General features: G+C 42.5%; 1 protein-coding gene across 3 annotated transcripts; it reads right to left on the reverse strand.

The window, feature by feature from the left end:
- Positions 1 to 487: 487 nt before the first annotated feature.
- Positions 488 to 26900, reverse strand: C1QTNF12 (C1q and TNF related 12). Of its 3 annotated transcripts, XM_009922865.2 has the most exons (9): positions 26485 to 26900; positions 25477 to 26357; positions 15723 to 15842; positions 14440 to 14551; positions 13949 to 14178; positions 9264 to 9372; positions 7921 to 8011; positions 3562 to 3640; positions 488 to 2953 (listed from the first exon to the last, which is right to left on the reverse strand). In XM_009922865.2, exons 2-9 carry the CDS (start codon positions 25645 to 25647, stop codon positions 2855 to 2857), a joined length of 1011 nt encoding a protein of 336 aa, XP_009921167.2. In that variant the 5' UTR covers positions 25648 to 26357; positions 26485 to 26900; the 3' UTR covers positions 488 to 2854. The 3 variants fall into 3 exon arrangements, with proteins under 3 accessions (XP_009921167.2, XP_069638738.1, XP_069638739.1); XM_069782637.1 differs by having other exon boundaries at positions 25477 to 26900; XM_069782638.1 differs by having other exon boundaries at positions 13997 to 14178; positions 25477 to 26897.
- Between the last annotated feature and the right edge of the window lie 302 nt (positions 26901 to 27202).

Here is a 27202-nt window from a genome sequence, read left to right on the forward strand (position 1 = left end):
GATGCACAGGAAATCTCCTTAAGGGACAACCCTCTATCCTGAGGATAAAACCCCACAAGCTTTCCAGTGGTGACAGCGAACTCAGGACAAATCAAGAGACACAATGTCCGTTTCCTCTGCTAATTTGGCTGCTTTCCCCAACGCCGAGTCTGACACAAGCTTTCTCTGCTGGCTAGAGCAGAAAGGCAATGCGGCTTCCAGACAGACACCAGAGATAGAGGTTTACTTCTCTCCCTGACGCTGTCCACGGGCAAATCACTCCTTCTGCCAAGGGAGATTTAAGTCTTCGCTGTTTAGGCTGCGTGCTCCTCAGGGCTGCCTGACTACGCATTTAGACAGCTTCCAGCACACGGGGGAAACAGCTGTCAGGACAGCACTCGTATAAATACGGGAGAACAGGTATAAAGGCAGAACAATTCATCTCCCACTAAGAAGATCATGAGAATAAAACACAGCAAAGAAGGGAAAAAAGTCACAAATCCCAAAACAAAGTCTGACAAACATTTTTAGTTCTACAACAAAATAAATATTTAAACTCTGATTTACCAAGAACAGTGAGGCTTGGTTCAAAAAACCTACAGATATAACAACATATGCTGAATGTCACAACACTTTGATTATGTTGCTGTAAGTCATGCATGAAACAGCCCGATTTATTACAAATATTCACACAGTACAAAGTACAGTATAGTAATACATGCTGGGATATAGGCCACTTGCCCTGACTACACTTACTCCATCAAAACCCAGTGTAAACAGCCAATCTTTATTGATAGGGTTTAGTGATATTCATGTGTGTTATATGCTTTCTGAAGCCCCAGAAATTACTACTGTTGCTACTTGCTGTGCCTTTCAAGAGCTGTGGACTCCTCTCTGCCAGTGGAGCAGCCAGTTTATGCTTAAAAGTTACATTCTCCCCAAAGGGTACTACAAGAAAATCCATAGGAATTCTGGCATGTATTGTGGAGCAAGAATGAATGTATAAACATTGATAGCTGCTATATTTTAGACAGACACAAAGGTCCAGTTAGAACATTGACTAGAAAGTGGAATTTACCTGTGTTTACTTGTATAACAGCACTACTTGATTATTCCCTGTACCCTCTCCTTCCTCCTCCAATAGGTATCACTTTAATATGTTCTTCACAAAGGAAAAAATACCATTTAGTACCCTTAAAGTTTTGTCTTAAGGTATTTATAATGGAGATGAAAAAAAAACAGTTTCAGCCATGCTTGTTTTACAGCAGATTTTTCCACAGCTCTTGAAATAAGACATCTTTGCATACCACCAACCTCAACAGCAGTGTTACTGGAGCTTGTCGAAACAGCATGTATTGATCAGACCCAGCAACGGATGACATTTTTTTCATGCCTTCTGCTGTCCCCAGCAGTCTCTGTTTTCATTGCACGAAGATAGTGTAGTTGATCAAAAATTGCAACCCTATACAAACGATATCTTCCGTTCACCGCAAACATTCAAGAACAAGTATCTGGACTTCATTTTGGGCCTTGCTACCATCTATTCATGACACTGTTATACAACCACTTCCTTAGCTAAGTTGAATCAATAAAAGGGCCAAGTGTCTGTTGAAAGGGAAGGATACAGAGGCAGATTAAATGAGTGAGGGGTTTTTTTTTTAATCACAAGGATGTTACCACATCTTGGGTAACACCTTAACCCCGTGAAATGTCAACACCCTTTTAGTTTGTTAAAACAAGTTTATAGCCTGGAGCTATATGCAAAGCTGCTTTGGGGGCTCAATCTCGTATGCTTACATTTGCAAACAGATTTGTAGAAATCCAGAAAACGTTCACTGGACGGTCTTTGACAGCACTTTCAAGCTCCAGGTAGAGCTCAGAGAGACTCCCTATGACCCTGGCTGCCTGATGGAAGTAAGCCTTGCCCCATGTTTTATCTCACTGTGTCACTGCAGTTCAACAAGCACCAAATAGGTGACATATCTGATCCGAGGCTGCTATCCTCACTGTCTTTGCCAGGCTTTTGACAACCAGTGTAATGCATTTGACCCATTTACAAATGATTATACAGCACCTGAGGGGATGCTGTTTATGTGATGCAGTCCAAACCCACATGTATATCTTACTAAAACATAAGAACACAAGTAAGGGAGTTCATGCTAGAACTGGTGCCGTTGGCCTTACCTTTTCATAAAAACAAAACTGCACAAGCAGCGAGGTATTCAGCTTCATCAATAAGATCAAGGAAATACTTAGATATAAAGAACCACAATTAAAGAGTTCAGACCTTGGATTCCCATCTGTGAAGCAGGCATTGTCTGAGAATTCAACATACTTCTTGTCAAATATATCCAATTTTGAACATGAGAGAGGGCCTATACCATTTACAATTGTATGAAAAAAGCAGTTTTGCTGGCAAATCCTTGTCTCCTTCCTCCACAACACATAGAATATAGTCACTATTTTACTTTCCCTCTCATTCCTTCATTTACAAACTCAAACACCCCACAATCAATCCCAAAAGACATGCTGATTACAAGTGCTATTGTGAAATAAAGTTATAATGTAACAAATTCCAAATCTCAGTGTATTGTTCAGTGAGCATCTGGTGAAGCACAAATTAAATATTACAGTTTGTTTCTGAATTATAAAAGTATACTTTTTATGATGAATGAACTGCTGTGGACCTTGAAAAGCAGTAGCCTCTGAAAGCAAGCTGAAGTATCTGTGAAAGGAAAAGCTCTTTGCTTGTTTAAGAAGATGCCAACAGTTACAGGAAGCCATCTTCAAGAGTCAAAGTAAAGGTTTCTTCAGTCAAATATACACTGCAAGGCTCTAATTCATATCCTTCCCTGCTACACTGCTGCAGATGATGTTACGCGCCCATTAACATGCCCATGAAATCTGATCCATTCTGAATGGTGATGGGAGCTCCAGCACTGTTGTCCACAAATATGGAGGTGTACTGGCCAGCCTGCACAGAGAAGAAGAGAGAAAGGAAAATATCTGACACTTCATCCCAGCGTAAAAGGAAGAAAAAAAAGCATTTCCCTACCATGAACTAAGCACAGAAGCCTCCTGCCATTTTCTCTGCCTCCTGGGAACAGGATCTGACCAAACATTTTTACTGCAGCCCTACAGCTTTGACTCGGTGGAAGAAATTTTCTGTAGTGAAACTGTGTTACAGGTTTATCACTTAACTAGATCCTTACCGCACTAGCATCTTTTTGGGTGACTAGTTAAGTAACCACCTGTGCTTCAGATTCCGTTCTATGAAATGGGAAACACAATTGCCATCTTGACAATGCAAGGCAAGGTTTGAGAAAGAAAAATATTGACTGTCATTTCTTACAGGGAAGGTTACTTCTGTGGCTTAAGATCAGAACAAGTCTGGCTTTTGTTCCTGTTCCTGCCACAGATCCTCTCTAGTCACTCCAGGTAAGGCATTTAACTTCACTAACCTTAGAAAGAAGGTTAATAAAAACTTCCCCACCTCCTGGTGAGAATTCAGCCTTGCCAGTAAATAACTCTGCAGCCTGCCAAGCCAACTAGTACAGTGATTCCCAGTCTGCATGGGCTTACCTGCAGCTGCAGTAAGCCATGTACATAGATAGTGAAGATTTTGCTGTTACTTTCCAGACCAGCAATGACTTCCAAAGACCTAAACAGTAGCAAAAGAAAAATAAACAGGTTAAACAGCTGAGGCAGTCACAACAGTTGTTGTGGAATGACAATAGCCTCGTGATCTCCCTGGAAATAGGACCTGGTGGTTCTAGTGCCCATCTGTACTAAACAGGTGGCCTGTTGACTTGATTCTGGCAGTTATCAGCTGCCTTGAAAAGAGAACAGTAGAACCTTGTCCTCACTGTAGCGTCTAATGGAAGACTTACAGAGCATACAGGATTGTGAACGCAAAACTCAGCTGGAGACAGGAACTGGGATCCACCTTCTCTCACAGAAGCCTTTCTCAAGGTCCTGTAGTCTGTATCCCTCACCCTTGAACAGGTGCTAAACATGTCCTTTAGATTTATCTACACACCAGTTATCCCAGTTTGTTGACCACCACAATAGTTTATACTCTTGTTATTCTGCAAAGAGCTAGCTATATGCATTCTGTCAATAACAGTTCATTCATTTTCAAGGCATGAAAGGCTTATTTCACCTTAACAATATATGTAGTCAGCCTATGCAATAAAGTACATATTCTGCAGCTGAAAGCTGTTTGGGGAGGACATTTGGATCAGGCATCACAAAAAACAAACAAACAAATAAATTTTTAAAAATTGTGCTTCAGTTAAAATTCAAGGAAGAGCTCCCAATCACCCCTTGAGTACTGTTCTTTCCTAATATCATGTTTTAATAGGCATCATATTCCTTGCAGTAGCAAGGCGTAGGACAGCTGCTCTCTTTGGCATCCTCTGTTTACAAAACTCTAACTCAGCTCCTTTGTACACGATTCAGGGTGGAAGGAGGTGCCTGAGACATCAACAATCAGAACCACCCATGTAAGCTCAGTTCCAACGCAATACGAAAGCACAGAGTTCCATGCCTGGCTGGTTCTTCCGAAATCTGCCTAACCAGTGGTAGCAGATCTAGTTGTTTTCCCAAGAAAACCAACCCCTTTCCTCCCTTTTTTCCATGAAGTGGTGGTAACGAAACCTAGCAAGTGCAAACGTGCTGTTTCCAGCCCCCTTGCAAGGAAATAATATGCATAAAAGGTAGGGCCAATTTGGCCCAGAGAGAGCAAGCCACTTGGCACCACCTTGATTGAAGAGCTCAGTCTGTGTGTGTCATATCCTGCCAAAAGCCTAACTTGGGTGGGAACTTCCCACCGTTAATCTCTTCTACTCCAACTGTCTCCTTGCCTCTGAGTTTCCATCTCTCTCAGCCGAAAGCCCTCAGGGTTCTTTCAGCTCCCTCAAATGAATGACTGTGTACGCTGACATCCCCAGGAAATTCCACAAGCACGGGTAGCTGCTCAGCCTGTGCCAGCAGAATGTCTGTCCAGACAGGTTCCCATCCCTCCACCCAGCTTTCCTTCCATGCCACAGACCAGCCATGCTCTCACCCACCATACGAGAGAGAGGTGTCTCTCACAGAGTGCTGATTCTGCTTTACTCCCACTGCTGTCCAACTTGCTCAACTCAGGACAGCCTTGCAGGATAACCAGTCATAAATTGCGACCCTGGACAACTGATGAAAACTCCGAGTCAGACATCAGAGAGCTTTATGTAAACTTCTGTCTAAGAAAAAAAAGTTTTTACTGTTACCGTTCTTTGGAGAATGTAGTTATAAATTCTTCGGGTGGCAAGCTAATCTCAGAACATCCCAATAAACCTGCCTGGGCTGTATGTGACAAAGAGGTTGTTCACACATCCCAGCCAGAACCAGAAGAGTTTTCTAGGAGCTTTCAGCTAAAAAGACCTGCAATGAGGAAGGCACAGTAGTTTCCATGGTCCACAGGGAAGCTTCCTATTCAGATAACTCTTGTGCTTGCATTCACCAGAACAAGGAAGCAAGACTAAAATCACGTTGAAAGCAATCAGAGACTGACATGCATTCTTTAGTAATATTACTGTAAGGTCGACTGAATGGACAGCAAAGGAAAGAGAGAGACACAGACAGACACTGTCCTTGGAGACAGAAGTGAGCATTCCAGAAGAAAAACACTTTGTTCTCTCTCAGAGGCCTTAATCAAATCAGTTGGGAGCTTGTGGAATCATTAGGAAGAAAAACTCACCACTGTCAGGTTCATTTATTTTGCAAAATGGTTTAAATGGAATTTGGATTTTCTGTATGATTCTGTAACTGAAGACAATGTAGAGTGCAGATCAGGAGGGGAGAACACCTTTTCACTCTTAGAGATCTGCAGGATCAATTTCACTTTTAAATCCTTTTAGGTGGCTTCATAAATCTCACCCACTCATTCACTCTAATCTTTGTTGAAATATCATCAGGTCAACACCACCAACTGGCAATATTTTTCCACATCCCAACGGGCAATATCTTTCCACATCCCAAAAGCATGTAGAAAAATATTCTGTGGAACTTGCAGTCACTGTTCATGGGGAATCCAAGGGCTAGAGGCATGAGTCCTGTTTTGATGAAATTGCTAAGATAAGAGGATATTGTTGTAGGTGGGAAAAAAAAAAAAGCGCTAATGCTGAAGAAAATAAAACCCGATTACTTGAATCTGACTGGTCTTTGCTGTGCAGACTAAAGGACAGGAATAGGGATCTGCACTGTGCAAAGGCAATTTGTGAGAGCTACTCGTAAAGAGGACAGTAACTTTCTGTCCCACTCATACCTGTTCCATCCCTGTGATTAAAGGCCTGGGCTGTCCCAAAATCGCTCATTGTCAACACACATCCCAGATTTCAAGATTGGGCTGAGGTCCATTCTTAGCATGATCTAAAGGAATTCTCACAAGTGCCAGAAATGAAATGTCCCATTAAGTTCTGCAGCTTACCAGAATACAAGGTGTCCCTTCAAGGAGCAAGAAGCTACACCTCCCCCCTTCTTCTGCTGACATTGTGACTGCAGCCAGTCTGTCACTGCCTCACTTTAAGTGCTGCAATCACAAAAGACTGTTATAAAACAGTCTACAAGGCCGAGGAGGTGCCAGTTGCTCCAGTCAGCAAGCTCCCTGACTTCCCATCAGGTCAGTGGGCACACAGCTCCCTCTTACCCTAATTACTAATGTGTACTCAGATACCAATGAAGTCTTTTCCACAGGCCAATGAGACCTAAGAGAGGTTTATTTATTACATGAGGCTTCATGTCAAATTCACCTGCCAATAAAGCCTCTGAATTGAAATGCCTCTGGAGAGGTCAGTCCTATTTGCAGCACTCTGACTCATGGAGCAGGGAAGGTGAGGGCTGAAGCATCCAGTCCAGCAGGAAATTTATGGTTTTCTGGGTTTTAAGTTGCACCTGTGAAGTCGTTTTATGGATATATTTCAGTGGTGCTATTGCAAGGGTGTTGCTACAGCTGAACTGGAATTGATGCAGACAGGGCAGAGCAAATCTGCACAGCCCTGTACAGGTATTTTTGAAGGGCCAAGCCACAAGCACAGACCAAGACCACTCTGTGCAAGCAGCGTTGCCCTCTGCTGGGTGCAATTCAGCCCAGCCCAGGGGCTTCCCAGCCTCTTCCTCCAAGCAAAGCTTGCCAAACTCCCAAGCAAGCTGTCCTTCTCTGAGATACAGGGCACCTATATGCTGCAGCTGAAAGGATGACAGAAGCACAGCAAACGAGCAGCCAACTGTATGCTGATGCCGTGGCCCATTGCATAAGGAGCAACACCCAAGGTTGCCATGGCCTAACAAAAGTGTTTCTTCAGCAGAGTTTGGCTAATGGATCCCAGAAGAGGAAAATTCAGCATGGTTAGCCAAGCAAGCTCCACAAGGCAGCTGAGAGCTGTGAGAAGGTATCATATACCTGTATACAAGCCCTGCACTTTCTGCCTCAGAACTCATTCACCTCTATTTTCCACCTATTTGTTCTCGTTATTACTCCAACACTTCCACAGCAACATGAGTGAGATGCTGTGATCCATTCAGGATGCAGCTGAAATTATAAAAATTGAGCTAGCAACCTCTGGCACAAAACTAAAGTGTTTCTCTCGTTCTGTATGTTTGTGATTAAGCTGAGCATTCAGCACATTTAGCTACATTCAGTTTCAGCCAACTTCATTCACAATTCTCTCAACATATGCAATATTTAGCTCTTTAGAGTAATTAGCACTGAAAGGTTAAAAATCAGAAAAAAAAAAAACCCAACACATAAAACCTAAGGGCCAGATGGAATCACTCTCTTCAGAAAAGTTCTATGAGCATTTATCATAAAATTCACTGTTGGTGAACCTGATTTCTACAGTTGGTTGAAACATGGGTCCATCTGAGAAAAATAATTGCCAAGACAGCATTGCAGTAACTCACGTGTATCGGTGGCACAGAGATTCAATGCAGATCAACACTCGGACGTTATCTCTGGCTCGGAGTTGGACTTTACTCTTCAACTCACTGTGGTCTGGGGAAAGCAGTGGAAGAAATATAAGCACTTTCATGACATAGCAGACCACCGGCTGCTGGTGTTTGGATTAACAGAGACACCAGTAACCTTGTGACTTCTGTATTGGGTTTGTACGGCAAGGTTTTGGTAGCGGGAGCCTACAGGGGTGGCTTCTGTGAGAAGCTGCTAGAAGCTTCCCCCATGTCCGACAGAGCCAATGGCAGCCAGCTCCAAGATGGACCTGCCACTGGCCAAGTCCGAGCCCATCAGTGACGGTGGTAGCACCTCTGGGATAACAGATTTAAGAAGGGGAAAAAAACCTGCACAACTGCAGCCAAAGAGAGGAGCAGTTCATGAAGAACTGCAGCCCGTGGGAAGGACTCATTTTGGAGAAGTTCGTGGAGAACTGTCTCCCGTGGGAGGGACCCCATGCTGGAGCAGGGGAAGAGTGTGAGGGGTCCTTCCCTTTAGGAGGAAGGAGCAGCAGAGACAAGGTGTGATGAACTGACTCCAACCCCCATTCCCCATCCCCCTGTGCCACTGAGGGGAGGAGGCAGAGAAAATTGAAGTAAAGTTAAGCCTGGGAAGAAGGGAGTGGTCGGGGGAAGGTGTTTTAAGATTTAGGTTTTATTTCTCATTATCCTACTCTGATTTGATTGGCAATAAATTAAATTAATTTTTCCCCAAGTCGAGTCTGTTTTGCCCATGACGGTAACTGGTGAGAGTGATCTCTCCCTGTCCTTATCTTGACCCACGAGTGTTTTGTTATATTTTCTCTCCCCTGTCCAGCTGAGATAAGGGAGCGATAGAGCAGCTTTGGTAGGCACCTGGCATCCAGCCAGGGTCCATCCACCAGAACTTCTTAGGAAAGCACCCTTCTGGTGTTGGATTTTAAAATACTTCATCACTGAATGATTAAAACCATTGAATAAATGCACTGGCGACAAAACACAGTCAAAACTGACTTGATGCAGTGCTACATCATCACGTGCATTTCTTCTAAAGTCTTTTATGGAAGCCATAACTTCCACACGTGAATACATTTGGTCCCTAAACTCATCCTCCATAAGGAGTGTTGATTTGTTTGGTTTGCATGCAGCAGCCTGCTACAGCTATCAGTCTGTGAAAGTACCCAGCTCTAAGGACAGGGCTTACTGCAAAGGGCTGCCATTACACATGCTTCAAATCAAACAGGACCCAGAGAGTTCGCCGGGACTCCTTCCTGCACCTCTCGAGCAGTACAGAAAAGGTTTCTGGGGACAACACTCACCAATGTGGACATTGGCTGAAAACTGGTAGATGCCAGACACAGGTGCTGTGAAACGTCCTGTTGCCAGATTTAATCCTGTCCCCCGGAGAAAAGCTCCTTTGGCCAGAGGCTGTAAGATAAGAAAAGCAGACCCTGAACAAGTCCCCAGCACTCTCAACAATTACTTCTGCCCAGAACAAAGAACAAGCCTATGTGCATGAGAACAAAGCTGAAAAAATTTGCAAGGCTACTGCCTTATCTCCCCGGAACACACCTTCCAGATGGGCTCTCTCTCAGCATTTGATGCCCACTAAAGGCAAAATGATCAGTATGAGACATGAAGATGCCCTTTTTGTTCACTGCCAAACTCTTCTAACTCATCTTGACTCAGACTGTGCTTACTGCATCCCTATGCTCTGCTGGTCCCAGTGGCCTCTAGCCTCCACTGATCTTCTGATACACAAGATCTCCCTTTATTTGAGTCAAGAGGTCCCTGCCACTCCCAAAGACTTCCTAGATGAGGCAAAGCAGTGTCCCCAGGCTTAAAAACCTGGAACCTTATACACTGTTTTTGTGATACAAGTGCAGAAGAAACACTCATATGGGTCTCCAGAGGTTTTCTACCCACTTTAGGTCTAAGTCAGACAGCTTTGATGCTGTTAAAGAACAACTGCTTGGATTCTTACAGATTCCATATTTAGTTTCATTTTGTTCTAGCCTTGGATTCTACAGAATCGGCAAAAACTTACTAAAATAGCATGCAGCTTCTCCTCATGGCAAGGAAGCAGTCTTAAATCGAACTCGCAGCAGATTATCTGACTCAGACTAAAATAAACTCTGCGAGAAATGTTTATTGTTTATTTTGGCCTGCCTCATATGAATTTGGCTAGAGCTGGGGAGAAGCAGGAGTGGCTTCAATGGGCCAAGAAAGCACATTAGTCAGACTCTGCTTCCACCGCAAGGGCATTCTGTGCAACGTGAGTGCCTTGCCATGAATGCTGTCCTGAGAGATTTGCATTGGTCTTATGGGAGAAGAGCTGTTCAAATCTGGCTCTGTAAAGGCATGCACACTGTATGCACACTCTATCCCTAAAACATGCACAAATGCATAATTGAGTGATCTCAACAACGCAACATTTGAGTATGCTTTCCGGTACTAGATAGTGAAAGGAGCCTGAGACACAGTGAACAAATTTGTAGCAGTGTTGCCACAGGTGCTATTACACTAAAAAAAAAAAAACCACCAAAAAACAGTAGAGGAACACCTTTGCTCAAGTACCAGAAGGAAGTTAATTGCCTCCCCATTCTGGTTCATCACAGCCAGAAATTGACAGCTTTCACAATCCTGGGTAGGAATAATTCATTCAGCTTTCTCTTTAAAAGGAAGTAAGGTTGCAAATGTTTGGGTCTGGTGGTGTTTGTTTAGAGAGTTACTATGTGGCAGGAGGAGTGAAATGACTAACCTGCCTTTATGCAGCAAATCCCAGGCAAGGCTCACAAAACTGTAATTCCCAGTCCTTATTTACCAAGATAGAGCTGTAGTCTTACATTTCACAGAACTTTACTAGAAATGGTTTATGTATGCATATGGTGGTGAAAATACATCCACGTGCAACAGCAGTGGCATTTCTCATAAGATTACATATGTATAATGGAAAAACAGTAATAATGAACTGGAGAACAACTATGTTTCATACAATGATTTCTAGGTCTACATTTATCAATGCGCACTGATGTGTGCCTATGTGCACATATATACACACAAAAGGAGCTCTATTTTCTTTATGTATACACACATGGACAATATAATGGCTAACCTAACAACAAAGACTACAGAAGGATTGATTCCGTTCTTATGCTATCACTACGCCATCATTTTCGGTAATGCTATTTTTGATTTACCTCACTGAAAGAGCATTCAAGCCCTGTATGTGCAAAACTGTACTGCATAGTTAATTCATTCCTTTCTTGTTACAGCTATTAGCAGAATCAGCAACATAATTCCAAAACCACTGGCTGAGCATGGAAGGCAATTTTAGGCACCAGTAAATTATCACTGATAAAACATTCCTGTTTCTTCATGCCCTCTGTGGCTTTGTCATTCTTTTGCTCATAGAAATAGACAATGCAGGGAGAGGTTCTCTGGGCAAAATATTCCATTAAACCCCATGCCAATTAGAGCTCCCTGCTGCATTTGCTGCCTCACAGCAGCATACTCACCTAGCTGCTTCAAACACTGCAGGGATTTATATCTGAGAAACTAACTACTTGGACACAGCTATTTCAGTAGGCAGACAAAAAGCAAACAAGCAAGTTGGTGTCCAGCCGTTCTGTACAAACCAAGGTCAGCCTGTCTTCCTTAGTTCATCTCCTATCCCCACATCTCCCTCATACACGCCAGTTTACTTCCAGATGGAAAATAGGAAACATGTACAGAGAGTTGAGATGTGAACTGCCAGTTTAGCTTTTCAGTCATAAACACTACAGAAAGCAATGCATTGACATCTATTATTAAAGAAAAGGATAACCCAGCCTGCACAGCAACAACACACAGGGGATGCACCAATCTCCTGAAGCAGCAATAAAATTCAACTGCCAAAGGTAGCCATTTAGCTTGACCTCAAGGCACTAGAGACACCAGGACTCCTTCTGGGATCTTTCACCATGAAAAGCACATAGGCCACCTTAGCCTTAAGTGATCTGATTCCAGTGACGTTCCTGGGCCCCAGATAAATCCCACTTCCATGGCCTGTGAGAGGCTGCAGTTACTTCAATTCTTGCTGTGTAACGTACCTTTCTGAAAGCTTTTGCAAGAGGCAATCGTCAGAAACCTCAAAGCGTGAGATGCAGGAGGAAGCGGTGTGGGGAAAGGAGTATCACATGTTTCATTCCAGATACTAAGGAAATTATGAGACCAAGAGGAAGAGGAGGAGGGAATGTTCTCGGAGGAAATTTAGCATGGAAGGATGAGAAAACCATCATGCTCTCTCAATACTCAAGGTCAGAGTGACTTAGACACCATACTCAAATGACAGGCCGTTTCTCAGCACAGGTTCTTTCCACTATCTCAGAATGCTTTGGGTGAGGTCCAAATCCAGGAATTAGAGTCAGTCCCTATCATCTCACTCAGAAGTATCAAACTGTTGGCTTCTTCACGCTACTAAACTGACAAAATGGAGGGAGGGGAATTCTCTCTCTCCCCCCCTTGGACTGTTTAAAGACAACGTTTTCATCTTTGCAAGAGCATCCACTGTCACTCTCCCTGCTAAATTCCCCTATATCAGAGCACAAGCTAAAACCAGACACTTCTTGTCCCAAAGCTGAAATGAAAGGCTGGCATCCAGAGGCCTGCCAGCCCTCCCACATCAGCTTCAGGGCCAGAAGCAATTAGAAAGAAGCTAGGCATATGATAACAAAGCATGGGAAGCATCAGCCTACGCACTGATTACTGAGATGTCTTTATTCACATTTTCCCTCCTAATTAATGAGGCAGCAGATCTCTCTAGCCCTGCCTGCACTTCAAGTACAATCTTGCCTCTGTGCCAGCACCCACAGTGCTGTCAAACCAGGCTTCCACAACTGTATTTGGGAAAGGTCCAGGAAAATACCCTGTTTAGAACATAACCACTGCCTCTAGTCCTGCAGTTGTGAAAAGTCCTAGCAGCAAAACTACTCCATAGGAAAGGATCTGCTGGACAGGATTCTTCAGAAATGGGAAGAAAGCTCAGCACCTTGCTACACGGACAGTGTTAGCAAACCCTGCTGAGGGAAAGCCATATTCCCTGTTCGCACTCCTCAAACTCTTCTTGTCACAACACAAAAGCAACCATGTATCTGAAGGCCTTGTGCTTTGTGACTCCAAAGTCTAAAACAAGTCTCCTCAATTACAGGTAACTGCTTGGTTTTAGCTCTTACTTTGCCTAACATTTACACTTCAAATTCAGATCCTATTTGCAACTGGTTCAGGGACGGTTAGTAGAAGTTTTAATATCAAATTCAACAGCTTGCTTGTAACCATGCTTATAATGCCCTACAACATCCCATGATGGTGTGCTTGTCATTATAACATGACTACAATGAAATTATATAGGTAACTTTCATTAGTCTTCTATAAAACATATGATTATGTAAAGAATTTGAGCATCAGGACTGGCCCATCTAACAAAATGACAGCTCTTATTTGGGCTCACAAATCTATAAGCAATGGCTTCTGTCTGCCTCTGACATTTTCTACATCTGAAGGTTACTCTGGAATTAAACAGGGCGTGCACTGAAAAAAAAGAACAGAACCTTCAGACTAACGCCGAACATGGACAAGTCTTTCTCCATCATTAAATGAAATTAAAAGACTGACTGTTGTTTGGACCTGCGAGACAGCCCTCTCTTGCACAGACCTGTTAGAACTTCAGTAAGAACTGTAATGAGATTCAGCTGGGATGCAAGAGAAGAAGAAAGTCTGCCTCTTGGGTTTGTCAGGAAGGAGAAGACTCAAAGCTAAATGTCCATCTTACTGCAGTGGAGCTTCAGTGCTGAAATCACCGTATGAGATCCTACTTCTGTCAATCACAAAAAAGGTAGTGCTATATTCATAGCATCCAAGCCTGAGACGAGCTTCGGGGATTAGTCTGCCCTTTCAGGAAACACCTTTATCTGCAGAGCCACCTAACAGCTTTGCAGACTAGGGGAACTATAGCTGATCTACGCACAATGGCTGTTGTGGAGTTGCACAGGTTCAGTCTGTAATCCCTTCTCACCGACTGGAAGTTCTGAAGTTCTACCAGGGTCTTCTTATCTACAATGACTTGTCCTTTTAGCTTGCAATGGAATGCCTCCTCCACACGTCTGTGATGCGAAACTTCCTCCAAGGAGAGCAGGAGTGGAGGCAGCTGGCTAGGATGGGCTGAAATAGCCAGGGATGCTCGACGTTCAATGGCTTCTGAGAAGAAAAGAAAAAGTATAGGAAAATAAAGGCTTAGTTTAAGAGCCTGGTCTATGAAGCCATTAGTTGTGCGATAAGACTTCTGCACTTAATTCTTCAACTTGAACTAAACGGCACTGGGGAAACATTTTTTCAAATTTTTGATTGCCAGATAGGGGAATGCTTTAAGGTAAACGTTTGCAAAACCAGTTCTTTATTTGCCACAGTGCTTACCAAAAGAAGCAGATCACAAAAGCACAAAGCTCTTACAGTCTTTACCTTTTAATATCTCCTTAAACTCCTGCAGAAGGACTTCCCGGGTGACTTCAGCACCAGGTGCTCCTGGAGGTCCCTGGGGACCAGGAGGTCCTGGGGGGCCAACAAGGCCACGCTAAGGAAGTAACCAAAGAAAAACACGTGAATTAGAACCAGGCAATTGCACTGGCAGACTAAAAATTCTCTCAGCCATGAGCTAGTTCTACAGGGCCGTCAGCCACGTGAGCGGCCCCCTCCGCTATCGGTTCAGCTACAGGCCTGATGCAGTAAATCTTAAACTGACTCTCCAGCCAGCTGTGAATTCCAGCACTTGGAATTTACTCATGCCTTTATGTGGGAGGATAAACTTTGCTCAGGTAAACACTAACTGGTTCTTCAAGTACATATACACAGTGTGAAGCACAACAGGCACAAGACTAAGTTTGCTGCTTCTGTATCTTCTCATATCACCAAAGTATCATACTAGCCTTTAAGCTTCTTATTCTGCCTATTCGCTAACCAGAATAGCCATCTAGCCACACTTTACATTATTAATATATATTGCTCAGACATAATGATCACACACATGAATGTTTGGTGCAACAGTAGAACTCTCGGAAAAAAAAATGCAACAGTTCATTCAAAATACGTGTAAAGGTTAGCTACGCACACATTAGAGCTTTAAACTAATAGGACGAACATGCAACAGTGTTATCAATGCTATTTTGATGTGTATTGTTCCCAGGGAGTTCCTGTTGCCTCAACTAAACTGCAGTAAACCTGCATGGAAGCACTCCTGTCTATCAGCTCACTGAGAAATAAAAGGAAATCATTAAAAGCATTCAAGACTGTCTAAGCAGCAGATTATAAGTGCACACATGATCAAGCATCACTCAGCAGATGATCAGTAATTCATTAATTCAAAATGAATGACTTGTCCACACCTTGATTAATATATCCTTTGAGATACTTGGACTTTATCTAGTGGAAGAAAAAAAAAATGTTAATTTTATTTCTACTGAGCAGAAAAAAAACCCAAAAAGGCTCGGTCCAAGAAACAGCTGGTGTAAACAAAAATGAATGTTGACAGTGGAATTCACATACCTTATCTTACAAAGCATATAGCACTTATTGTCTCAAATGTCTCCAAATTACTGTGAGAAATTAAACACAAACAAATGAAAACGCAGCACACTCTAGGGTGGGAAGGCAAAAGCCGGAGCATTCAAAACACCTTGCGTATCAGCAGTAGGAAGGGAAGCCACAGTGCACATTTATTAGCTGATGGCAATCTAGCAGTAACCTACTAATTTCTTGTCTTTCCCTTTGCATCTCCTTTTGGAAGTATTGCCATCATCTGGGCGGTGAACAAAGGAGATCCAGGTCCGCCGTGGATCTGTGATTCGAGGATCTGGAGATTCTAGGATCTAAAGAGAAACAAGAACAAAGACTGATATCACTGTTATCTCTTTGGCCACTGCATGGATTCAGAGAATGCAAAGTTTCCAGACCAGACTGTTTTGTGCTGCCTAAACCGCATCCTTGATCCAAACGTACTGTATTTGGGAGGACATTGAAGGTGGGATAAAATGGGATTCAAGCAATTCAGTTTGGATTATCCAGTACCATGCCACTTTTTTTCATCATTTACAGGACCATTGCAAATGCAGGCTAGTACTTCGGTCTGAGTTCTGACACAGTGTATGAAAGACACCAGCCTTTCAGAGAGTCCCATTAGAGTGGGATTTTTTCTTTGTAAGTTACAGGCTAACCTGCCATCAGAAATGTCCCAAAAGCCACAAGATGATGCCCTTAATTTCAAAATGCCTTCTCATAACTTAATATGCTATCACCTGCAGGGCCTCCCAGCTCCCTTTGCTTAAGAAATCAGTAAAGCCAAGAGCTGGGAGCCAGTGTACCTCAGAGACCTTTCTCAAGCTGCTGAGCCTCTCAGCCCTCCGACAGCCCTAATATGTGCCACAGAAAATCTGCCCAGATGCCAGCGATTTTTCACCACTGCCATCTGACATTTATCAGTTGGATCAATCAAGCAATACAGGGAGATTAAAACGTACAGAAAACCTTGAAATGCTCCATAACTTTCAAATCACATGCTGTAGAGTGACAAATGTGCACACAGAAAAAAAAGCCAATACACAACAAAAAACAAAGTCCACGTCTGATCACAGAAAAGAGTCCATTGGCAAATTTAACTACCTTGCCCATTCCTATGTTCTGCAAGTATATTGTAGCCTTAGAGAAATTATCTAGAGAAGCTTTAACATTGCAGTGGCTCATTCTGGATCCCTTCTAAACAAAGTTTGGATAGAAGAGAGGATCTGTCTTTACGAATTTGAGTCCACTTCCTATTGGACTCCCTCGTTCCCACTACTCACCTCCCAGAAACAAACAGAAGTAAGGGATCAAATAGCCATACCTGTTGGTTTTTCTCCTAGGCTAGGAATGAACTTCTAACTTCAAATTTAAAAAAGGCACCAGAAATCATTGGTTAGCAATACTCTGCCATGCTTGTCAAGAGCAATTAACTGTTGACTATGGAGGTTCCAATCTGTTGACACATCCACCTCCCAAATGTCTATCACAGTGAGGACAAAAGCACCAGTCCTCCCAAAGTTTCATGAACCACGCTTAAGTATTCAGAGCCATTAATGGAAAAGCCAGGGAGGAAAAACTGCAATGAACACTTACAATCTTCAAAACAAACAAACAAAACCCCCACCCTATGCCTATTGTAAACTTTTGGAATTCATTCAATAAACCTGTTTTCTCCTGGTGAGACAGAACAGGTACAGATCAGAATTCCAGCAGGAAAGCAACACAAGGCAGTAGTGGGTTGAATGACATTTGAAACGATTCCTCGACCATTACAAGTTTAGGTAAATCAATATTGATCTATCACCATTCAGGAGGAAGAAAACAAGACGGGTGTGGAAAAAGCATAGAAGCAAAGTCAGTCAACAGTGCATTTTTCAGATCTAAAAGTGTTTGCCCCTGGGTATTAAGCTCCTACTAGTCTGACAGCACTAGACAGTTCTGCCATAACTCAGACACTATAGCTTTACACTCAGTGGCCTTAACTGTAACAGTGACCTTCCAAGGTGCTTCCAATGCAGCCAAGTGAGCAAACACATTTGCTCGTTATGTGCCTCACTTGGCTCCCTAAAGCACTTGCCACTTCTCAGAGAACCATATTGAGTTTTAATAACATTTCTAATACCACTCATAAGCATAGATTCCCTTTCATCAAATAGTCTGCAGAAGCACGTAGAAAACAATTAACCTTTAGAATGCAGGTAGAGCTGAGGTCCCAATAACTGCAATATATGTCACTGTCTGAGAGCAACAGGAGTTGGACAGAGGATGGCAAATTTTAGCTAGAAATATCAGGGTAAGCCCATTTTGAGGAGAAAAGAACACAGTCTGTGTGATCTGCTATGAAAAATCCATGCAGCATAAATTGTTTCAAAATGAAATCTTAGAAGTCTGCTGGGGTTCCAGCTTGAGGTTATACAGAACGTCAGTGCTTCTAAACTGGTGCAGAGCCTGGAAAGCTCTCTCTCTAGCACGCACCCAGGCACATGGGTGTAGTACAAGGCGCTTGTCCATAGATTTCTGAGCTGATGTGATCACAACTATGTATTTCAAACAGCTTGGGTCAACAAATGATTTACAAACTGGCAGAATACGAGCAGGTCCCCAGAGAACAGATGTGTTGTGAGCTGAGCAAGGGTATTTGTTAAACATACATCTCAAACTCTGTGAAGCCAACTCTATCTTCTCTATTCAGCAAATAATCTTAGGTGATTTACTGCTCAGACACAACCCACAGAAAGATCTACTCCTATTGAATTGCTCTATTCAGGCGGTCCACTTATCCTCCCCTCCAGACAGATGGCTGCAGAGTAGCTGGCGTCTGTGCTGTAAGCCAAAGCAAGGATATCCCGAGACATTTTGCCATATCGTTCATGCATTCTACCGTAATTAATCGGAGCCAGGGTTATGGTTATGCACACTCCCCTGATGCTCAAATTTAGCAAACAAGAGCAAGGCAAACTATTCATATCAATCTAGTTCATTATTTCTGTACCAAAATCAGTCTTGAACAGACTTTTAATGTTTATAATCACATTTACATTCAGTCATAAATTGCATGTTTAGTCAAGGGGTTCTAGTAGGTTGTTTTAGCTAAATTATTATTTGTCTTGTTTACTTACTGCACCTAGGACTTAAATAGCTTTCTGAAATTCCATTGGAAAGTAATGTAAATGGAACACTATAGGAAATTCCAGGTATTGTGAGATTAGCCACTTCGCTAAACCATTATCATCTTCCTACAGACTGCTTGACTGCAGGTTTTTGCGAAGCATAAGAAAAGAAGTCAAAGACAGGCCAAGAAGGTCCTTTGGTGCAAACCTCTCCATCTATTGTAACATGTAAACATCAAGTCCAGAGGCAAATGTTCACAGTTTGCAAAAGTCCTTAGAACAGCACACGAAGTGCAGCTTATTTCTGCAACAAACATGAAACATGTTTATCCAAGTTTCATGGAGATTTAATGGTTTCTGATGGGAGAAGCTAGTTCTTTCTGAGCCCACCTCATCTGAAGACAGATGGGAGCAGCATCACCACCCATGAGGTCACACCTGCAGAGGACTGTGTTTATGAGCATTTAAGGTTACAAAGCTCATAAATATAAAGCAGGTAAAAGCCTACCCATGCTTTGCCCAAAGGAAGCAGATGTCTTTTTGTCCCAGTGACTGACAGGTCTGTGGTAAAGCTGCAGTGCAGTTCACACAACAGGAGGAAACAACTTATCAATAGAAGCACCCAACTCAGGCAGGATGGAGTGTTCCCTCAGTGCTGTAATGGAAGCCAGCAAAAGAACAGCTGGGTTGCAGAGAAAAGGAAAATAAAATCAGTTCATCCTTCAAAAAGGGCTGGCTCATGTGGCAGGAACTCAGAAGTGCAGTCTTCAGGACACAGCAAACGCAAGACCAGAGTCTTAGGAACTGGGATGCAGCATTTGTTGTAGGTGTGGAAGAGACTATTCAAATATTCCTGGTTTCCACCAGGCTGCAAGACAGGCATAAACTCCCCTCCACTGCAAAAATGAGGAAACAGGCCAGCTAGGAGCAGAAGCCAGCAATCATGGGCAGACTCTGACCATTAACTGTGAAGACTGTGAAGACAAACAGATGTCCTCAGCCTTTCTGGAGCTCCAGCTGTGAAGAAACAGGCCAGAGCAGACTTCTTGTCAGGGAGAAAAAAGAAATCCAGATGGCACATCCCAGAAAAATAAATTAAAAACTCCCAAAGTTTAAAAAAAAAAATAAATAAAACCCCCCATACCTCTCCAGTGGCTTGCTTAAATTACAAATCCCTCTACAAGACAGTCATGGCACTCCCCAATTTCTCCAGCACAAGAATGATTGACAGTTAAAATGAATGTTCCATCCTTGTGGTATTATTATTTAATTACTATGGCATGCATGAGCAATCCCAGCAATAAGCATGCAAGCCTCTATTTTTCTTGGCAGCAGCAGCCTCCAGCAGCCAGAGAGACCTTGCAGCCAACTCAGGTATCAGTCAGGACTGAGAACAGCCTTGGAAACACAGCAAAGGGGACTTGCTCTGCAAACAGCACCCCAGGAGGGACAAGGCTAACCTACAGGAGTCGGGAGGAATCCTCATGTTAACTACAGTGAAATCAGGCTTACTCCTTAATGCTTGAAACAGTACCTCCAAAATCAACAGAAGCCTTGCCAGCGATTTTTAATGAACTTTCAATCAGGCCGTTTAACATCACTTTGGAATCTGAATACAATGGCACCTATCACTTCAGAACCAGTTTATGACTCTGATGAGAAATTAGCCCGCTCTCTCCCTAACTTCCCTCACAATCAAAGACAAGTTGAGCTGTAATTTAGACTGCTGTACACAAGCAGAACCTGCGGTCCTTTCTGGCTCTGACTCCCAGAACAGCACGCACTGCCCAGAGACACACACAGTCTCTGGCCGAGATTCAGCCAGCATAGAAGAAACTACTAGCAGAAATCTACAGTCAAGTAGCAGAGTTTAGATCCTGAGAAATTTCTGAACTGTATTTGAACTTTCCTGAAATTCAAGGATACTGGGATCCAGTCTGCATCTCTGCTAAAAACCAAAGTGAAATGGACAAAAGTAGTTTCAGAGTCTGGATGAATAAGAGGAAAAAGTCAACACTACCTGTAAGCAAGGCTGTACACCTACAAGCATCTTGAAGTGTTCTCAAGCACATCTAAGCATTTCTCAGGGTGGGACAGGATAGAAAGAAGACATGAAAAGTTTACAATTTTTTGAGAGGACAGCGTCCTTTCCACCTGCAGGTAGTCAGAGATGTGTGTCCAAGAACATACACCTAAGCATTCCAGTCCACAGTCTTTATGCCTGAAGTTACTGCCCTGCAAGTTTTGCTCAGTTATCTATGTATTTGTCCATCTGTGATGGAATTGTATTTAAGAATTCTTTGCTCTAATTGTTAAGCAGTTGCCAGGCACAAAATGGACCTGACTAAGCATTTCAATCATATTAATCCACAAATTTCTATGTTGTTGCACCTGATTTACATCAGCAAGAGTATTGTCAGCTTCAATATGAAATAAGGAGCAAATTATTTATTTCAGTAGTATATTTTACTTGGAACAGGTTAAAAAGCAACAGACTACTTTTTGTTTTCATGAAAAATCCTATGTCAGCTGCTAATAACTTATGGTTATACACACTGTTGGTTATTAATGAGATGTAAAACCAAGGCCCTGACCACTTGTGGTTTTTACAGATCTCTGAAGAATTCTCCCTACAGCAGAAGTGTTAGGTTTGGTATCTTAGCCAAATCTGAAATGGAATTCGTACCTAAACTCCCACTATGTTTTGTGACTGAAAAATTATACTTCAGTCTTCTAAATGGCCATGAGAAAAAGACATGATGTTTGTTAGCTGTACTGCAATGTTAATCAGTGCCACCCCTGGGTGTACCAGCAGAGTTCTGTCTTTAGGGACGGCACAAAAAAGTAAGGAACTGAACAGCACCAATAGAACAGGTGTAGCACAGTCCATTTGGCACACAAAACCACATCTGATGTGGGACTACTTACTTTAAAAATGAGCTTTAAGAAATCTTACAAACAGCTCTGAGAAATGAGACCAAGCACTGAATTATTTGATATGCAGAGTCAGATGTATGAATCCAATATTATTTTACATGGGCCACGAGGAACTGCAAGGAGGCATGTTATTTGTTATAGCCCTTCTTGTTCATAATATGCCAGAGCAAGACTGACAATGATGACAGGTACAAAACATGAAAGATAACATCTTCTGCTACAGATAGGTCACAGTCCAGTCTCTCCCATAGTTTTAACACTTGTCAGGCCCAAAAATACTTTTCTCAATTACACATGCAATCGTACACTCCAGGCTGACTGAAATCTCTTTACAGAGGAGGAATGCAATTTGCGCGATGCCATTGAACCAGCTGCTGTTTTCAATTGGAAGCAAAAGGCCCCAAAGAAATAATTCAGAGAGATTTAAGTCATAAACCAGGTAGACCTAGCCCTAGATATTTGACAGAGACAGAAGGATCACAAAGGATATAAAATTTCAAGGACTCCTTGGCTACGTAGTGTGTAACTAAATTGAAAACATTACACTATTACTTGCAGAAATTCCACTGAAGGTAAAATCCTGTTGACCTCAAATCATCCCTAAAATTTCACTGGCATGCTGAGTCAATAATTTTCCCCAGGTTAGGATGCTGCCTTTGACTTGCTTAGCTGAACTACCCCTAAAAGCAGTTCACAGAACAGCTGGAGTTGGGAGGGACATCCACAGATTGCCTAGTTCAACACCCCCTGCTCTAAGCAGGTGAACTGGAGCAGGTTACTCTGGACCATGTGCAGTCAGGTTTTGACTGTCTCCAGGGATGGAGACTCCACAGCCTTCCTGTCCAGCCTTTTCCAGTGTTTGACTATCCTCACAGTAAAGAAGGGTTTTTTCTTATGTTTAAGTGGAATTTCCTGTATTTCAACTTGTACCCACTGCCTCTTGTCCTTTCACTGGGCACTAAGAGTCTGACTCCATCTTTATTCCCTCTGCTCAGGTATCCAGTGGTAACTCCTGATTAGCGTCAACCCTATATAATCACTGGACAATCTACTGCTGCTGAACCCCTGTTAGTATAGTATCACAACTTGCAAGACAAGATCTGTGCCTGGAAAGGGGAAGGCAAGCCTCGCAATTGGCAGCTGCAGGTAGTCAGCCACACACAGTCAAAGTGAGAAGGTCCAGTAGATGAAAACCTCTGTATCCATCCGTCATGTTCTGCTCTCTCTCAGTCCGTCTGTGTCAGAGAAGAAAACTCTTGTGTGCTTGGCAAGCACATCACATTGACAGCAACTCAGCAAAGATAAGACTGAAGAAAAACTTAAAAAAAAAAAAAAAAATCAACAAAACCCAACACACTATTTCCTTGGAAATATCAGGTTTATCAGGAGATTTGAAACTTCTGCTTCCCTGTTTTATGTAGAGGTTTCACCATGACTCATGCACTGTGAATGTTAAAGGGGAGCTTTCTCTGCTCCTATTTGAAAAGAATTCCCAAGAGAAATTTGTCCCTAATTGTTTTGCTTAATTAGAAGGAAAACACATCTACCTTTTCAACAGTATGAATAAAAATCACTACTCTCAGCTAATATTTCATTCCCTGTTCCTTCTGCTTTGATAAACCTACCAGCTGGCCACAGAGTCTTCCAAGGTAAACACAGCCTTAATCTTTACTGCACAAGGCCACAAAAATTCCATCTTTCCTGTTATGTGCTGTAGAGAAATGAAATGGGACACTGCTGTTGTTCCACTTTCCTGTGCAGGGCATCCTTTCCTGAAACAAAACTGCTCGCAGAAGTACCTTCAAGGGTCAAAGAGATCAGTCTTCCACAGAGAACGGCTTTCAACCTTCCTTTAGCTTGATAGGTTAGGTAAGGATAGTTTCACTATTACTTTACTTCTTCCCTTAGTGAATACAAATTCTGATGCTTTGCTGCAAACAGCAACTGTCATTTACCCCAGAAATGGTGGCAGTTCTTAAGCACTGTATTTATAGCATGTGTAAAGTAATGCCTTCGCTTGGGCAGGTGCTATATAGATATAAAATACAACACAGTCACCCATGACATTTAGAAGCACTACTTAAGTAGAGCCTGGACTTCAACCTCAAATAGATTCCAAGGAGAAAAGTTCACACTGCAAAATTTGGGAGTGGATATCAAGCAGAGCTCATAAGCATTTACATCAAAGATTTGGTTTCGTCCTATCCTTATTAAACAGAACCTGCCTTCACTGAACTTGCCAGCTCTTACGGCAGCCAAACCTTTGCCATGGATATTTTAAAGCAAAGTATTTCAACACAGAAACTGTAGCTTCCAAACAATGTCTGTTTTAATGAATGCCCACTAGCCTCCGAATGAGTACTGTGTTTCTTCTAGCAATAATGTATGTATGACTATATCAGAATTAACCAGGACCAGTTTCTGCTTGCTTTTGCAATCAGAATATATTCTGCTTGCGGTCCAATACATTTCACATCAAGCCAAATTCATTCCAGAATAGACTGAAATTTAGTTGCACCAGATATGTATCTGGCCCCTTTTGCAAAAGCAGAATGAAGCAGTTCTAGAGAGTAGAAGTGATTGATTATAAGCACCTCAAGAATTTAGCATGCATACAACCTGTCCTGACAGAGCCCTGCAATACACAACAAAAAATTAGCTGAAGAAACGCTGCTTACAGTCCCCTAATGATAATTTTAAGTGCAGCAGCCAGCTTTTTTATATAGAGGACTGTTTCCCAGACTTGCCCAACCTTAACCAATTACTCTCACAATAGAATTGAATAGGATATTTAGAATGTCAGCCCAATTGTTCTAACTTGCCCCCTCTGCCATGTCCCAATTTTTGACAGGTTTGTTACTCTATTGCTATAGTGACTGCCATCCCTAATGGTTGTGATCAAAGTCATGTTTTAGAGGTCGCCTCCATTTGAAACAAGGGACATTTTTGTGTGAGCAGGGGAGAGAGAGAGAGAAGGGGCTGTGTGATAGGGGAGGCTCCCTTCTTTCTCAGTGTTGTAGTCTCCCTTCCATTTCATCCTGCTCCTAATCCGAGGACCTGCTTTTAATTCCCTAAGCCCCTCTCCTACTCCCAAGCATTCTATGCAAATGTTCATCTTAAAGGATTCTGGGGGCTCCGATCAATTGACTGGAAATTTTTTGCAGTTTTCACCCTGCGGCGATTCTCCCAAACACGTAACTGGAAGGATCCTACCCTGCAAAATTCGCTCACTAAGCCTAGCAAGTCATCAGCTACAGCCATTGAGGTATCATACACACAGTCTTACACTTGCCACTTATGCACAATTAGCACCATCCTGAATCCTTTCCTACAAAAGCCACAATCACCTTAAACAGATCATCTGACTACACCAAAAATTTCTCATCAGTAATTTTCAATCACCACAGCCTCTCTGGTGGAAAGGGCAGTGCAGAGAAAGCTCAGGCATGCTCAGATGTTTATACTGTTGTATTTGCCTAAGAAAGTTTTGAAATAACATTTCAGAGAGTAAAGAGTTTGCCTGCAAGAGATTCATTAATATCCCAGTATCATTATTGTACTGATAGCCCACTTGCCTTTTTTTTTTAATCAGTTGTTTCTGAACAGGATAGTGTTCATACACTAGAATTCCAAAACGTCTTTACACTTAATCATCTACTATGGCACTGGAACTTCAGTCATGCATATTCTAAAATAAATTATAATAATAAATTGCAGTACTCCAGTGTTTGCTTCAGTAAGCTAGAAAATCAATCATGCAAAGGCAAAAGGGAGAACATTTCTTTTTAAAATCTAATAGAATTTGGCAAGATTGCGTCAATCATTGGAAAAAGGAACCAGCATCACCTTACTGCCAGAAATAAGTTCTACCAAGCACTGACAACACATAAACACCTACCTTGGGATGCCCATGCAGTTCTTCGCTGTTTGAAAGGGTAGCATTGAAAGGCTCTGTATACTGATTAGGTTCTTTCTTCATCTTTCTCTCTCTCTTTGCTGCCGTAACTCTGAAGAGGCAAAACTGCTGACAAAGTAAAGTTGCCACAAATACCCAGGTGCACCCCTTCATTTTGAAAAGGGAGGGGCCAAGTCAGGAAGGGCACTCTCCAAACACAAAAACCTTCACCACCAATAACAGGAACAGATACAGACTTCTCTCAAAAAAAAAAAATAAAAAGAACTATTAAAGGTGATCCTCCAGGCTATGCAATGTCAAATGTGCAGCATGCACGGATGCGCTGGTTGCTGGAGAGATCTCTGTTCAAGCAGGACACATGGAAATGGTATAGATAAACTTGTTTGAAAATCTGGATTCACTCGAAGAAAGAGGTAAGTCCATTCAGCCTCTTGAAGCTTACATAAATACAAGAGGCCCTGGAAAGTCCTGCCACCCACCTTGAAGTGTCGCTCCCCCCCCACCCCCAATAAGTCTTCAGACTCGTTTAAAATGCACTCAACTATGAAACCTAGAGAAGTCAAATTGCTCAGGGCAACAGTTGCTCAGGCCAGAGCTGACAACACAAACTCATCAGGGGGGTTGTGAGGTTGTTCCTCTTCAACAGGAGATTTCACTTTCTGTCATATGAAGCATTGTGTTCAGTTCAAAGCAGGCTTGAATATGTTCCATCCATTCTCTCTTGAATGATACTTCCCTTTCCTCAGTGACAAGTCCTCATCCTTTCCATTCAAGATGCTGGGGAACTGTAATCCAAGGTTGCTACAGCCGCTGCTCTCCTGAAGAGGCTGAAAGCATCACAGCTCAGCCAAGTGCTCAGCCTTCTAAGGAGAAAATAAATTTCTCATATCATAAAAGTTAAAACAGGGAGAAGCAAAGAATCTGAGGATGTACCTAGGTCCATTAGGAACAGATAAATTTTTCCCAAGTCTAGCTTCTCTCCCTCTTTACCTGAGTTTATCTTCACTTCTCTTTAATGAGACCATGAGCAGCAGGTCCCGATGCCACAAGCAGCTGTCAGGATGTAGAATCTCGTGTCTTTTTCATCCTCATCTCCCCTCACACTAGGCAAGATTTCAGGTACCTCTGTCCATAGATCGCGTCTGATTTTTCTTGCTGCTCCTTTCCCCAGCTGCACACTGGCAAAACCCTCCTCAGCTTTTGCTTTACCTCAGCAAATAAGTACTTCTTTCCTGAATGAGTTTCCATCAACTTCAAGAAAGGGGAAAAAAAAAGAAAAAAAGGAGGAGGGATCACATTCTAATGAGCTGTCAAGCCTATTCTCTTCACATTCCTATTAGACTCACTGATAAGTGGAGCTGGCCCGTGTGCCAGGCAGATTTAAATCAATGCCCATTCCCTGCTCCCTCCCCTCAGCCCTATTCTGTACCTCCCCTTCATTATCTCAGAGAATTCACCATTTTTCTGGGAAGTTTGTAAAACTGTACATGAGTGTGTGGTAGAGCTAAAAATATGTGGCTTGGAATATGCACTCAGCATCGCACCACACATTGATGCATCAGAACTCTTGCTTTACACTCTATTTAGCTGTGTTCCGTACAACATTTTCCCCTAGCTCTCATTAGAGGCTGGCTCAGTGGGGGCTTTCTGATTTCTTTACAGGAGGGCAGGCTGTTTATTAAAAATAACAGAAAACCAAAGGCTACAC

This window comes from Haliaeetus albicilla, chromosome 4 (genome assembly GCF_947461875.1).
Source record: "Haliaeetus albicilla chromosome 4, bHalAlb1.1, whole genome shotgun sequence".
Classification (NCBI taxonomy): Eukaryota; Metazoa; Chordata; class Aves; order Accipitriformes; family Accipitridae; genus Haliaeetus; species Haliaeetus albicilla.